General features: G+C 42.0%; 1 protein-coding gene across 3 annotated transcripts in view; it reads left to right on the top strand.

Annotated features, from left to right (window-relative positions):
- Positions 1 to 14,791, top strand: part of LOC138949331 (uncharacterized) — a 617,348-nt gene that overhangs the window by 248,582 nt on the left and 353,975 nt on the right. For all 3 annotated transcript variants that reach the window (XM_070321116.1, XM_070321117.1, XM_070321115.1), the window contains one exon: positions 4,948 to 5,169. In XM_070321116.1, coding sequence (XP_070177217.1) covers positions 4,948 to 5,169 — 222 coding nt within the window. The remainder of the gene's footprint in view (positions 1 to 4,947; positions 5,170 to 14,791) is intronic.

Here is a 14,791-nt window from a genome sequence, read left to right as displayed (position 1 = left end):
GACGAAAATTAATAACAGATCAAAAAGGCGAAAGAATATAAAGACTGAGTAAAATATCAAAATGGAATTTATGAGAGAGTGAAACAAATGAATAAATGAATAAAAGGCTAAGTAAAATACTAGAAGGTTATTTATGATCAATAGAAAAAACGAAAAAAAAACCCCAAAAAAACAGACTAAAATTATAGAATGGAATTGATGAGAGAGCGAAACAAACAAAGAATGAAAAGGGCGAGTCAATATTGCAAGAGAATGTATGAGGGAGCGAAACAAATATATAGATTAAAGCCTTAGCAAATTATTGAATTTTTTTTATGAGAGAGCAAAAAAACAAAACAAACAAAAAAGAGACAGAAATGACTAAGTAAAACATTAGAAGGGGATTTATAAGACAGCAAAATGAATAAAGAAAGAGAAGGTTGAGTAAAATATTAGAAGGGAATTTATGAGAGCTTGAAAAAAAGAAAAAGTGAAAAAGGTTGAGCAAAAATATAAGAATAAAATTATTGAGAGATCAAAAAGGAGAAAGAATATAAAGACTGAGTAAAATACTAGAAGGGAATTTATGAGAGAGCAAAAAAGGAAAGAAAGAGAAGGCTGCGTGAAATAGTAGGAGAACATCAATGAGAGATCGAACAAACAAAACAACGTAATAGCTGAGTAAACCTTAAGAAGGGAATTTTTTAGACCACGAAAAAAATAAAGTTAAATATGTATTGTAAAGCGCTAAGAGTAGACATTTTTCTAGAATAGCGCTATAAAAGTTTGCATTATTATTATTATTATAAATATAAGAAAAAAATTGATGAGGGGGGGCAAAACAAACGAAAGAAAAACAATGCTGTGTTAAATATAAAAAGGAAATTGATAAGACAGCAAAACAATAAAATTTAAAAAAAAGCCTTTGTAAATTATAAGATAAGGAAAGTTATGAGAGATTAAAACAAAAAAGAAAAGAAAAAAGGGGTGAGTAAAACATTAGAAGAAATTTATGAGAGAGCAATTAAAGAAAGAAAGAAATAGCAGAGTAAAATTAAATATGGAAACTTATGGGCAAGCGAAGCAAAACAAGGAAAAAAAGACTAAGGTAAATGTTAGAAAGATTTATATGCGAGAGCATTACAAAAAAAGAAAGAAATGGTTGAGTAAAATATTAAAAGACAATTTACAAAAAATCAAAACAAAGATTAAAAAAAAAACTAAGTAGAATATAAGAAGGGAATTTATGAAAGAGCAAAATAAACAAAGAAAAAAAAAGAAAAGGCTGCGTAAAAAAAGAAAAAGGAATTGATGAGAAAGTGAAAGACAGAACGAAAGAAAAGATTGATTAAAGTATTAAAAAGAATTTTATGACGAGATTTGGCTGACGAGACACACCCGCTGAAACCTCAATTTGACTCACGATACATTGACAGGAGTGGTAGACTGAGGGCTCTGGTTGCTAGAACGTCACGTTTCCGCAATTCTTTTGTTCCCAGAGCTATCCATGCTTTCAACCAGTCACATGTTAGAGGCCTCTATCATGTTTCTCTGTCATAATTGATGCTGTGCTCTGTTGCTGGGTGTTCGAATGTGTAGTGTTATAGTCGACACGTGGTGCTTTGTATACTCTGTGTGGGCGTGGATGTGGATGTGGATTCTTATACGTCTCTTTGTTATTGGAATCATGGTTTTTTGACTCACATGCGAAGCAAAAGTGAGTCTATGTACTCACCCGAGTCGTCCGTCCGTCCGTCCGGACGTCCGTCCGGACGTCCGTCCGTCCGGAAAACTTTAACGTTGGATATTTCTTGGACACTATTCAGTCTATCATTACCAAATTTGGCAAGATGGTGTATGATGACAAGGCCCCAAAAAGCATACATAGCATCTTGACCTTGCTTCAAGGTCAAGGTCGCAGGGGCCATAAATGTTGCCTAAAAAACAGCTATTTTTCACATTTTTCCCATTTTCTCTGAAGTTTTTGAGATTCAATACCTCACCTATATATGATATATAGGGCAAAGTAAGCCCCATCTTTTGATACCAGTTTGGTTTACCTTGCTTCAAGGTCAAGGTCACAGGAGCTCTTCAAAGTTGGATTGTATACATATTTTGAAGTGACCTTGACCCTGAACTATGGAAGATAACTGTTTCAAACTTAAAAATTATGTGGGGCACATGTTATGCTTTCATCATGAGATACATTTGGTCACATATGATCAAGGTCAAGGTCACTTTGACCCTTATGAAATGTGACCAAAATAAGGTAGTGAACCACTAAAAGTGACCATATCTCATGGTAGAAAGAGCCAATAAGCACCATTGTACTTCCTATGTCTTGAATTAACAACTTTGTGTTGCATGACCTTGGATGACCTTGACCTTGGGTCAAGGTCACATGTATTTTGGTAGGAAAAATGTGTAAAGCATGTGAGTCGTATGGGCTTTGCCCTTCTTGTGTTAAATTGTATTGCTGTTGTTGTTGTGTGAGTGAGTGGTGTGTTGGCAGACCTGACTTGACGGAAGACTGTGTGCATTAGTGAGACTGTGATCATACTCATTATAATCATACTCTTTTATTTTCTTATGATGTTTCTTTATTATGCATTCTTGTTCTATTGATTGGAAATGGTTATTGTTACAATGTAATTTCCATATGGATTAATAAAATTGAGTTGAGTTGAGTTGAGTTATCTCGAAAGTTTGTGAAACTATTTTTTTTTAAATTTTTTTACGAGGATTCATATCGCGCACGTATCTCACCACACAACGCGACTAGAGCTTTATTATATGCACACTTCTAGGGTTTGATAATTGTGAGTGCATATGCAATTTAAGGAAGACGGAACCCACGACACAGACTCGCTTGCAGAATGTACAAAGAAAATAACTCGAAAAAACAAGAACATTTACTGGTTGTTTATCTTAACTAACTATCCAGCCACCATTTCTTGTAATTAGTTCGTATTCGTACTCGTATTCGGTAAAATACTGCAAATACACACAAACATATATAAGTCACATGATGTATAATATCAACACTTACAATAATACAGTATCAATTTAACCCTGCGACAGAATATATCAACCACAATTTAAAACCCAAAAACTCAACTAGCCAAAAAAAACATAAAATAATCTACGCATATTTAATAACATACAAAATGGCTAACAACCCTTCATTCCCAAAACGCCATAATCTCCCAATTTGTTATGCAAAGAAACATACAACTGCAACAATAACAATCCCATCTGAAACACGTACACGCGACTACAATTACAAAACATAAATAATACCTTCCTAAACTGTTGACCTACAAAGAAGAAAAAATGACAACACCGGCCAAAACTACTACGCAATAAAACTCTATTGACTGAAACAAACAAAGAAAGAAAAACATTAGAAGACGACAAGTCTTAACTAACCAAAACAGTATTTACCTTTGCGCCATCATGCGGGAACTGTTCCTCATAAACACACAACATTCTTGGAAATCACAAGTCTAAAACAACGGGCTTACTACTAACAAAAAAAAGTGACCTCTTCCATCAAGACCCAGAAACGTACTAATGTAAAAGAGGCCGTTACCCTCGTCATCGGCTTAATATGCAAATGAAGCTTAAAACCAAAAACTCTTCAAATCTAATATTTGGACACACTCAAACAACGCTGCTCTCACAGGTTCTAAAACATTAGGGTAAAAAGATATCGGCAACATACCGAAAAGTACACCCAAAATACGCCTGATTGCTGAAAACATGGCTTGCACGCATCATGACAAACAAAACCAGGGTCGCCTGTTCACAAACGCGGAAAAGGGCAACGTCATATAGCCGCTCAGCACGTGCCAACAAAAAACTATTCTATGTTTGTTGAAATACAGGTGAGCGTTACTCAGGCCTTGCGACCTCCGTGCATCCAGAAAATAAAAACAAATATAAAAATAACACACAAAAAAAACGTTTGCACAACAAACTACCATGCTTCGTCAAGCACACATACACCACGCAAAATAACACGTAAACATACATGGACGACACTAACACTAGCACACACAAAAAACCGGCCGTGACCAACGGCAGGCGCAATAATCTACCAACGTGACCGTAGTTTGGATGATCGCCGTCGCATTTTCAGGTCACAGCGGGGTCATGTTTGTTAAAGCTTTACAATGATTGGTGTTGGTAATCAGCAGACATGACCACATTTTGGCCTGTATTTGATCAAGTTTAATAATAATAATAATAATAATAGTTTTAGAGTCCCAGCATGACAATTTTTTGCTGGAAAAGATTTTCACCACTGAAAATGTCCACTGAGCCATCAATGATATAAGTCTTGACTTCATTAAGCTGTAATGTCATTGTTTGATTTGGTCACAGTCATCACTAGACTCTTGGTGATGACATGTTATGATGTCATAGTGTCAGAAATGAGGTCACTCAAGTGTCTTAGTACATATATTTTGTCTGGGCTAGCCAAAACTCAATTGGGACAGAAAATAATAAATTATTATGATTCTAGTTAAAAAAAATAAAAATTCTAAAATAATATGGTGTTTGTTGAGTATGTCAGGCCAGTGATGGTGGTGGGTAGAAGGTTAGGGGTTGTGTAAGTTTGAATATATGAAATATTCTTAGGGTGAAATAATTAAATGGGTCGATAATGGTTACACATAAGGATCAAGTTTGTGTCAATCAGTCAGATGTGAAAGTTCTCTTGAACATTATTCTATGAAGCTGGAACAGGTTTTTTTCTTTTTCGGAGGGAGGGGGTGGGGGAGGGGGGTGGTGGCGGTCATAGGTAGTGGAGAAAGCAGCCCGGATGTCCATGTGGGTAACCTCACAGGACTATAAGACTCTTATCCTTATCCTTATTCTCCGTGGAATGTATCAATCAAGAACTTACCGTATTGTTTCACCACTGTGAAATGCATCGGTAACGAATTCCTTGTACTGTTTAAGAACCGTGGAATGTGGCGTTAAAGAAGACAGCTACCCAGAGCTCCATCCTGAAGGGTGGACCAGGCAACGCCGTTGACGGCCTGCAAGTCATCAGCGCCCCGGAAAAATGCACCTCCACGAACCCCGCGATAGACGGAACCGGAGACCGCTGGTGGCAAGTGGACATGGAGTCTCCATACAAAGTCTTCAAAGTGTTCATCCACACCCGCGTCGACTGCTGTGGTCAGTACTACACTCAGCGTCAGAAATAAAAAACCGATAAGTGATACCAAAAAAAACCACCACACCCTCTGCATAGAAAAATACCCTGATTCATGATTAATAAAATAAGTATCAGAAGAAATTGTATAAATGATTGAAACACTTAAGAAATTAATATGTGAGGACGAATGAGGATCAAATTTGGAAATCAACGTTCTCTTATAAATTATTTAATGAGGGTAATACTTTGGATTCACATACGTTTGAACCCTCGACCTAAAAAATAAATTGAGATAATCTGGTCTGAAAAAGGAGGGAGGCTTACACTCACAGTACATGTACAGAGGGTAAGAACATAACATCTGAGGATAAGGTCTTTGGAAGGGAGGGAGTCTTCTGTTTTGGACAGGGGGGGGGGGGGGGGGTCGTATTAAAATGGAGGGAGTCTGCTATTAGGATGGTTTGTTTGTTTGTTTGCTTCACGCCCAGCCGACCACGAGGGGCCAAATCAGGGCGGTGCTGCTTTGACATATAACGTGCGCCACACACAAGACAGAAGTCGCAGCACAGGCTTCATGTCTCACCCAGTCACATTATTCTGACACCGGACCAACCAGTCTTAGCACCAACCCCATAATGCCAGACGCCAGGGGGAGCAGCCACTAGATTGCCAATGTTAAAGTCTTAGGTATGACCCGGCCGGGGTTCGAACCCACGACCTCCCGATCACGGGGCGGACGCCTTACCACTAGGCCAACCGTGCCGGTGCTATTAGGATGGGGTGTGGTCTAAAAAGGGAGGGAGTGTTATATTAGAGTGGGTTAGGCTCTTAAAGGATAGGTAGTCTATTAGGGCGGGGATGGGGTGGAGGTCTGGTCCTCTATCAGGGGGAGGGGCGTTAGGGTTACACTGTAATACGACATGACAAGGGGAGTCTTAAAAAAAAACTTTGCTTTTATTTGTACACTTTCAAGACGCCAAGCCCAAGTTTATGTGAATGTTTTGTTTTGGCTTTAATTATGCTTTTAGTGAACTGGCTTTCTTGTTGATTTTTTTTTCTGATATACAAAATATTACTTTCATACATTTAAAGATACTGAACTTGTCAAATCCAGGTGCACGTATTCCCTAGGGCTTTTAGTCATACCTCAGGCGTCTATCCCTTTGAATAAATACCAAGTTTCATTGACTTCCATCCAAGGAGTCAAGAACTGCAATTTTTTTACGAATTAATTTCGTACTCGGACCAGCCGGGTCTTGGCCTATTTTTGGATCTAAATTTAGATCAGGTAGATCACCACATCATGCACAAAAAGACACGTCACTAGCAAAATATGTCAGACGTCATCATGAGTTTGTGTAAAACAAAATGGAGGCCGGGATCACTCAGTTGAACCGAACTCCGACCAAAGTCAAAAGAAGAAACCAAAACGCAATGATTCCCCGCCGACTACACCGTTTTGAACAAGGCAGAGGAGAGACGAAAAACTCGCTCGTGAACACAGCTATGATACGCGGCGGGGTTATTTCGGGGAGGAGCTTGCGCGATGGATTGAACTGAAGAAGAATTTTGTCATCAACAATCCCCATTTTGCTGGTCAAGTGAGTAGATCTACTTTTCATGCACTTCGTAAGAGATGGTTATCATTCTAATTCTGTTATGTGATAATAGTGTATTTTGGACGTGATTGTAAAACGAATTTCTGAAGTTGGGGAGGGAGGGGGGGGGGGGGGGGGGGGGATGGGGAGTGCGATTTGTTGTGGAGCAGGAATTCTATGTATCGCCGTGGTTCACTTTGTGTGTTTTCATTTCGTACTTTGTTTTTTGCCAGACCACTGGCACTTGACAATAGAACAGAGGAGGTTGAGTACTGGTGGTGGGTAGAAATCACCTACAGAATGTCGCTCTAGATCATTTTAAAGCACGGGATAAGCCCAAACCCAGCACCCACCCACTCTGGTTCAAGTCAAGTGCCTGTTGCGCCCTGACTAAACAAATTGTGGATTCTTGGTGCCTGGCGTTTGCTTTGATAACTGGGACTTTGCATAAGCTGTGATTTTGGTTGGTGTCGTTTATATAAGGGCATATATAGTCATCATTGCTTGTGGTCTTGTGATTCCCAATTCACAAACTGTAAAAACAAAACAAAACATATTTAATTATAATATATAACATATAATGCCATAATCATGCACCTTTGCACTAGCTGTTTGACGATTCCTCTCGGATAAGCCAACTGTCTCTGGGCATTTTTGTCTGCTATGATACTACAGTATTTATAGAACTAGTATGCAAATGAAATATTACAAACATAGCATGGATCGGTTCATCCTGAGATTTCTGTACTAGCTGTACTATGTACGCGTGTGTCTGCGTGTGTACCTGTGTGTGTGTGTGTGTGTGTGTGTGTGTGTGTGTGTGTGTGTGTGTGTGTGCCCTTGGTGTTTGTGGCTCTGTCTGTTAGGCCCTGTGGGTGTTGGTTGTGTTTTCATGAGGGTTGTAAATGATCATTTTATTGGGCATAATAATAATAATATGCATTGTATTTTTGAAAACATTGTACATTTTTTTTTAATTGCTCATTTTATTTATTTTTTACATTTTGTGAATCAGCATTGAGGCTACGTTCATACTGCAACCGTGTCAAGCAGAACACAGGCAGGTGGTGCTTCTTCTCTTGATCTAAGCAGGTAGTTGTATGTTTATATCTAGCAGTTAATAGTACACACAGAATAAAAATCCCCATGCATGGTCTCACATCCACACACAAAATCAGGAATGCATGCAAAAACCATGTTTGTTATACATGAAGTGTATTTGTTATTTATGAAAAAGCCAAAGTAATAGGTCAGTCAGTTGATAGTTTATATGATCTGTAAACGATAGAAGAAAAAAAAAGAGTGCAATCCATCTTATTGTGCAATTGAAGATTGATCGATTTCAAAACAGGTTATATATATAGTATGTCACAGTGGAAAGTGGAATCCAGAGGAATCTGAGATTCCCCTAGGGGAAAGTAGAATTCCAGTTTCCCCTCGAGGAAACTGGAATTCTACTTTCCTCTGGATTATTGCCAGATGAAACTGGAATTCCAGTTTCCTCCAGGGGAAACTGGAATTCTACTTTGCCCTAGTGGACACTGGAATCAGACTTGAACAGTCACAGTGGAAAGTGGAATCCAGAGGAGCATTCTACTTTGCCCTAGTGGAAACAGGAATCAGACTTGAAAATTGCTTAATTTTGTGCCAGATTTTACTGGACTTAGAACTTGTTTTATTACAACAAAAGGTATTGAGTGAATGTCAAATTATTTACCAGTTTTCCAGGTGTATTCTAATTGCCACGACTTGAGATCACGAATTCGTGAATACAACTCCATTAAGCTGTACTGGAGCAATAAAGTGCTCTTTGGTGAGAACAAATTGTGAGCACTGGTTCACACAAAAGGGGAAGTTGCTGACACAGATCTCAGTTTGACAGCCAAGAGAGAAGCAGAGGACAGTATGGAGATTAACGGTGACAGTGCGGTGACCAGCAACAAAAATCAAACTTTTACCAGCAATTGGATGCGCACATACAAAAACCGAATATGAACAATAGAGAGACTTGTTGCCTGCCCCAAAACAAATACAACAAAGTTCTGCGGGTGCTCAGTTTGGACGAGAAGGAGGCATGTCCAGAGGGTCCAAAATTCAAACATTGGGCCAAAAAGCTGTACAAGCTCGGGATGGTCGGCTCGCAGAATATAATATTTTGCAAGAAGTCGGGTTGTCCGGTTGTCGCACGTGAGGAGATTTTCCAAACAATCTCCACATGCCACACTAACGTTGGCCATTCTGGCCGAGACAAGGCCTGGGCAGAAGTCAAAAGCAACTACGCCGGAATCAAATGGGATGTGATTGACATTTTCCTCAAGACCTGCACTAGTTGCTGCCAAAGGCAAGCAGTGAAGAGTATACAATCAGGCAAGGTGATGATCAACCTGTCGTTCCTTCTTCGAGTTCAGATCGACCTAATTGACTTTAGAAGCCGACCAGACAATGAGTACAAGTGGATTCTGCACGCCCGAGATTGCTTCTCCAAGTACAGCTGGGCATACGCCTTGAAGTCTAAGAGGGCTGCTGAGGTTGCAAGTCATCTCTTCGACCAGTTCTGCAGTTTTGGACCTCCGAGAATTCTCCAGAGCGATAATGGGAGGTAAGTACTGTTTCGTGTATTGCCATCCAGTGCACCTGAGCCTACCTTCAATGTTTTCTGGAAAAAGGGATTTTGATAAGGCCTAAAAAAAAAAAAGGTTTGTCTAGGTTAACCCGACGGACTCTGTTTTTTCCCCCGCAGACTCTAAACGGCTTTTTTCCATCCTTGTGTATGTGTGTGTGTGTGTGTGTGTGTGTGTGTGTGTGTGTGTGTGTGTGTGTGTGTAAGGAGGGGTGGGGGTGGGGGGGGGGGGTTGGGGGTGCGGTGGAGGTTCAAATCTAAAGAAAATAAGTTATATGCTTTAAAACAGCTTTGCAACTGCAATGGGCGAGGTAATTGCTGATCTATTTATTTATCTTTGCAGAGACCGGCACGGTTGGCCTAGTGGTAAGGCGTCCGCCCCGTGATCGGGAGGTCGTGGGTTCGAACCCCGGCCGGGTCATACCTAAGACTTTAAAATTGGCAATCTAGTGGCTGCTCCGCCTGGCGTCTGGCATTATGGGGTTAGTGCTAGGACTGGTTGGTCCGGTGTCAGAATAATGTGACTGGGTGAGAGATGAAGCCTGTGCTGCGACTTCTGTCTTGTGTGTGGCGCACGTTATATGTCCAAATTCACAGAGAAAAAATTCTCAGGAACATCTTTCTCGGGTTTTCACTATGTGTCAGAATGTTTTGTCAGAGAAAAAATTGCTGAATCCAACCGTAAGACATGTGAGCTTGACCCATTGCCCTCGTGCATTCTCAACCAGTGTATTGATGCGCTAGTTCCATGCATTACCGGTATCGTCAATGACTCGCTGGCCACCGGGATCTTCCCATCTGTATACAAATCGGCGGTAGTCCGCCCTCTGCTTAAAAAACCTTCCCTAGACCCTAACTGCCTAAAAAACTTCAGACCCGTCTCAAATCTTCCTTTTTTCTCGAAATTACTTGAAAAGATAGTTCTCTCTCAGATCATTGGGCACCTCACCCAGAACAAGCTCCTCGACCCCCATCAGTCCGCGTATAGGGCTGGCCACTCAACAGAAACCGCTCTCATCAAAGTTGCAAATGACCTTCTCTTAGCTCTCGATCAAAAGCATGTGTCTGTCCTTTCTCTATTAGATCTCTCGGCAGCATTTGACACTATTGACCATTCCGTTCTCCTGACAAGACTTCACAATTCTTTTGGTATTTGCCACACTGCCTTAGCTTGGTTTAAGTCCTACCTCACAGACCGCTCTCAGATAGTCTCCATTGACGGCTTCCAATCTGCTCCATCCCCGTTGACTTTCGGTGTCCCCCAAGGATCTGTACTTGGCCCGGTGCTATTCATCATGTACACGAAACCAATATCTAATGTCATCTCTCGCCACTCTGTTTCCTATGAAAGCTTTGCTGATGACACTCAGTTACAAAAATCTGGCCCTATTACTGACCTCCCCAACACAATCGAGACAACTAAGAACTGCATCTCTGACTTGAAATTGTGGATGACCGAAAATAAATTGAAACTTAATGACGACAAGACCGAGATCATGCTAGTTGTACCCCCTTCTCTTAAAAAAGAACCATCCCTTCCTGCCCAAATCTCTATAGCTGGAACTGATATTCAGTTGGCTTCTCAAGTACGAAACCTCGGTGTCATCTTCGACGAAACTCTCTGCTTCAAACAACAAGTCTCCACTGTCTGTAGAAATGCCTACTATGAACTGAGAAAAATTAGCTCCATCCGCCACTGCCTTTCTTCCGATGCTACAAAAACCCTCATTTGCTCTCTCGTTCTTTCAAGGCTAGATTACGGAAACGCCCTTCTTTCTGGTTCATTTGACTATCTCATTGAAAAACTGCAGAAAGTACAGAACAACTCCGCTAGATTAATCACAAAGACCCCTAAAAGACACCACATCACACCTGTTTTGAGATCCCTTCACTGGCTGCCTGTAAGAAGTCGTATTCAATACAAAATTGCATGCATTTGTTTCTCTTTCTTTCATGGTACAGGACCTGCTTATCTCTCTGAGATGTTATCAAAATATTCAAACCTCTCCTCTCTTCGCTCTGCAACAGATACCAATGTACTTAGTAAACCAAAAAGAAACAGAAAATCAACTAACTATGGATTTGAGAGATCCTTCAAGTACCAGGGACCTCTTGTCTGGGAGAAAATCCCCCGGAGCATTAGGGATTCCCAGTCACCATCTGCCTTTAGAACAGCCCTCAAAACACACATGTTTAAGTTAGACCTCTGAAGGAGATCCCATGATCGGTGAGTCATCGGCGCTGCCACGTGTATTATCTACTAAAGTGTGGCGTTCATGAGGATGTGTATGTGCCTGTGTGTGTTGTACCAGAATAACGTATGCGTACATGGAATGACATTGCGGGTTACCTGAACATTGACAATGACGAAAGAAAGATTGTGTGTGTGTGTGCGCGCGCGCGCGTGTGTGTGTGTGTGTGTGTGTGTGCGTGTGTGTGCGTGCGTGTGTGGGTGTGTGTGACCATGTTTGAATTTATTCGGATTTAGTTCTCTTTCCTTGTTTGTATTATGATTATGTAAGTGTAAAGCGCTCTGGGCTCGTCACCACGAGGTTTACGCGCTATATAAGTAATCGTTATTATTATTATTATTATATGTCAAAGCAGCACCGCCCTGATATGGCCCTTCGTGGTCGGCTGGGCGTTAAGCAAACACACAAACAAAAATCTTTGCAGAGAATTTACTGCTGGGGTGATTCATGAAGTCTGCAACATGTGGCCCGGTACTGTGATGATCCACGGTCGCCCCCGTCACCCGCAGACACAAGGTACACTAGTCACAAAAAGTCAAGGAACAAAAATTCAAAAAGTCATATCTCCGAAACGATTTCACCAATTTATTAATCGTTTACACCAAAGTACACCTTCTGGGCCACACATTGAATGTGGCAAATTTCATTGGTATCCAATAACGGAATGATGAGTTAAACTCAGTTCACTGCAAGCGTGTTGAATTTCAAAAGTCACAACTGTCTCATGTCAACAAAACAATGTCAGTAATGGGTATGGGCACCCCGCCGGGCCAAGCATTCGTTGCAGCGTCGACGCATGGACTGCACATGTCTTCTGAGGAGCTGCTGGTCCAGGTTTTGCCATTCATGTTGGAGGTATGCCAGCAGGTCCTGAAGGGTGTTTGGGGGAGGGTGATTGTCTCGCAGCTGCCTGTCAAGATGATCCCAGACATTTTCGATTGGGTTTAAGTCTGGGCTGCAGGCTGGCCATTCCATTCTGTGAACTCCCTGCTGCTGCAGGAAGGCCCCAACCACCCTGGCGCGATGCGGTGTGGTGTTGTCGTCCTGCAAAGTGGCCTGGGGTCCCAGCTGTTGCAGGAAAGGGATGACAATCGGACCCAGGATCTCGTCCCTGTAGCGTGCCCCGGTCAGATTCCCCTGGATGTGGTACAGGGGGGTCTTATGGTTGGCAGAGAAGCCTCCCCATACCATCACGGAGCCTCCACCATACGCGAGGACCTCCTGGTTAAACCGTTCGCCTTCTCGTCGCCATACGGACAGCCGCTTGTCCGGATGCATCAGATTAAACCTGCTTTCGTCGCTGAAGAGAACAGTGGCCCATTGATGACGTGTCCATCTCGAATGACGAGCAGACCAGTCTCGGCGGGCTCGTTTGTGGACTGGAGTCAGCTTGGGCTTCTTGGCTGGTACTCTGGAACGGAGCCGCACGTTGTGGAGACGGTTCCTGATGGTCTGCGTGCTGACTTGAATGTTGGTAGCCACCCTTAGCTGCCCCCTGATGCGCTCTGCAGTGATGGTGCGTGACGTCAGAGCCTGGCGGACGATGTAACGATCAGCCCTTGCATCAGTCTTTTTTGGTCTCCCAGATCTTGGCCTGTCCTGGACCCGTTCAGTCGCTCTCCAGCGTTCTTGTAGCCTCCAGACAACCGATGGAGACACCCCAAGTCGGTGGGCAACAGCTCGGTAGGTGGCGCCGCCCTGAAGCCAGGCAAGGGCTCGTCCTTTGTCGACATCTGGCAGCGATCGTCTCTGGACCATGGTGTTGGAATGGACCATAGCTGTGAAACGCTGGCTTATAAAGGCTTTCAGTGCGGTGAGTTTCACAGCCCAGACGTCCGCCTAGCACGTGCCATGATCAGTTCCGATGTTCAGTACCAATGTTCATTCTGCTGAGCCAGTGAATTTAGGCGCATTTTTGACGTGGAGGGCCTGCACTTTCCGCCTGCCTAGCACCGCGTCCGTGCATCACATGCGGCCAATGATGCTGTCTAGACAATTTGCGAGTTGTTGTCAGTGCATTAGCCAAGTTTGGTTGATTTCGTTTTTCGGGTTATGAAGATATTGCTGTTTGCTTTTTCCATGTGAATATGTCAGTTGTTCCTTGACTTTTTGTGACAAGTGTATGTAGTCCAAAAGATGTGACGAAGTCGTTTTCAGAGGGCAACACAGTGCCGATAGAACCAACACAGATGTTAGGCTGCTCACTTGTAAAGTGCTCGAGTCCAAAACAGTGGGTGGTTGTGAGATGTACAAAGTGTACTGTCCTGCTGGTATTGTGAAAAATTGGTTGCGTGGTGAGGAACTGGTTGACATGAACAGTGTGGTGTTTTCCTGCCAGACTGTCAGAGGTGACCTTGATTCAAGCATCACGCGCATCCACCAGATGGCAAAATCTGAAGTGCTGCTGCAAAGATGCAGGAAATCCCTGCAGCACCAAGTGCCATCCTCGCCCTGACAAAACAAACTGTCAAAATACAGACAAGTAAGAAAAGAACCCTCAAGACTGACAAAACTGGAAAAGTTGTTAGACCATATCGTGTAATTAAAGATGTGAGTGTGTGTGTGCAATAAATTATGAATGAACGTTAAATTGGCTTGGTTAACTCTTCCATCACAAACAAAAAATAGTTACGACATCTGTCCACAACACTCTTCAATTCAGCATTGTCGAGTCCACTACTTACACAAGGCAAAAACATATGTTTTGGGTAAAATGCTCAAAAAACTGAGTCGGTCAGCAGGACTACGTTCTAAAGTTCAGTAAAATCTGGCACAAAATGAAGCAATGTTCAAGTCTGATTCCAGTTTCCACTAGGGCAAAGTAGAATTCTACTTTCCCCTAGAGATTGAATTCCAGTTTCCCCTAGAGGAAACTGGAATTCCAGTTTCATCTGGCAATAATCCAGAGGAAAGTAGAATTCCAGTTTCCTCGAGGGGAAACTGGAATTCTACTTTCCCCCAGGGGAATCTCAGATTCCTCTGGATTCCACTTTCCACTGTGACATATATATGGGGAAAACGTTGATTGTGAAGTTTATATTTGTTTATGACATTGTACGACTTCTTTCCTAATTTGTATATATATACCTTCGATCTATTATGGACATGTACTGTCTGACAGTGTTATTTTAGGTTCAGTGTACTTAACTATCTAAAAATGATTGACCTGAAT

The sequence above is a fragment of the Littorina saxatilis genome, linkage group LG15 (assembly GCF_037325665.1).
Source record: "Littorina saxatilis isolate snail1 linkage group LG15, US_GU_Lsax_2.0, whole genome shotgun sequence".
NCBI lineage: Eukaryota > Metazoa > Mollusca > Gastropoda > Littorinimorpha > Littorinidae > Littorina > Littorina saxatilis.
The sequence above is the reverse complement of the archived record's forward strand: the minus strand, read 5'-3'. Positions and strand labels throughout refer to the sequence as shown.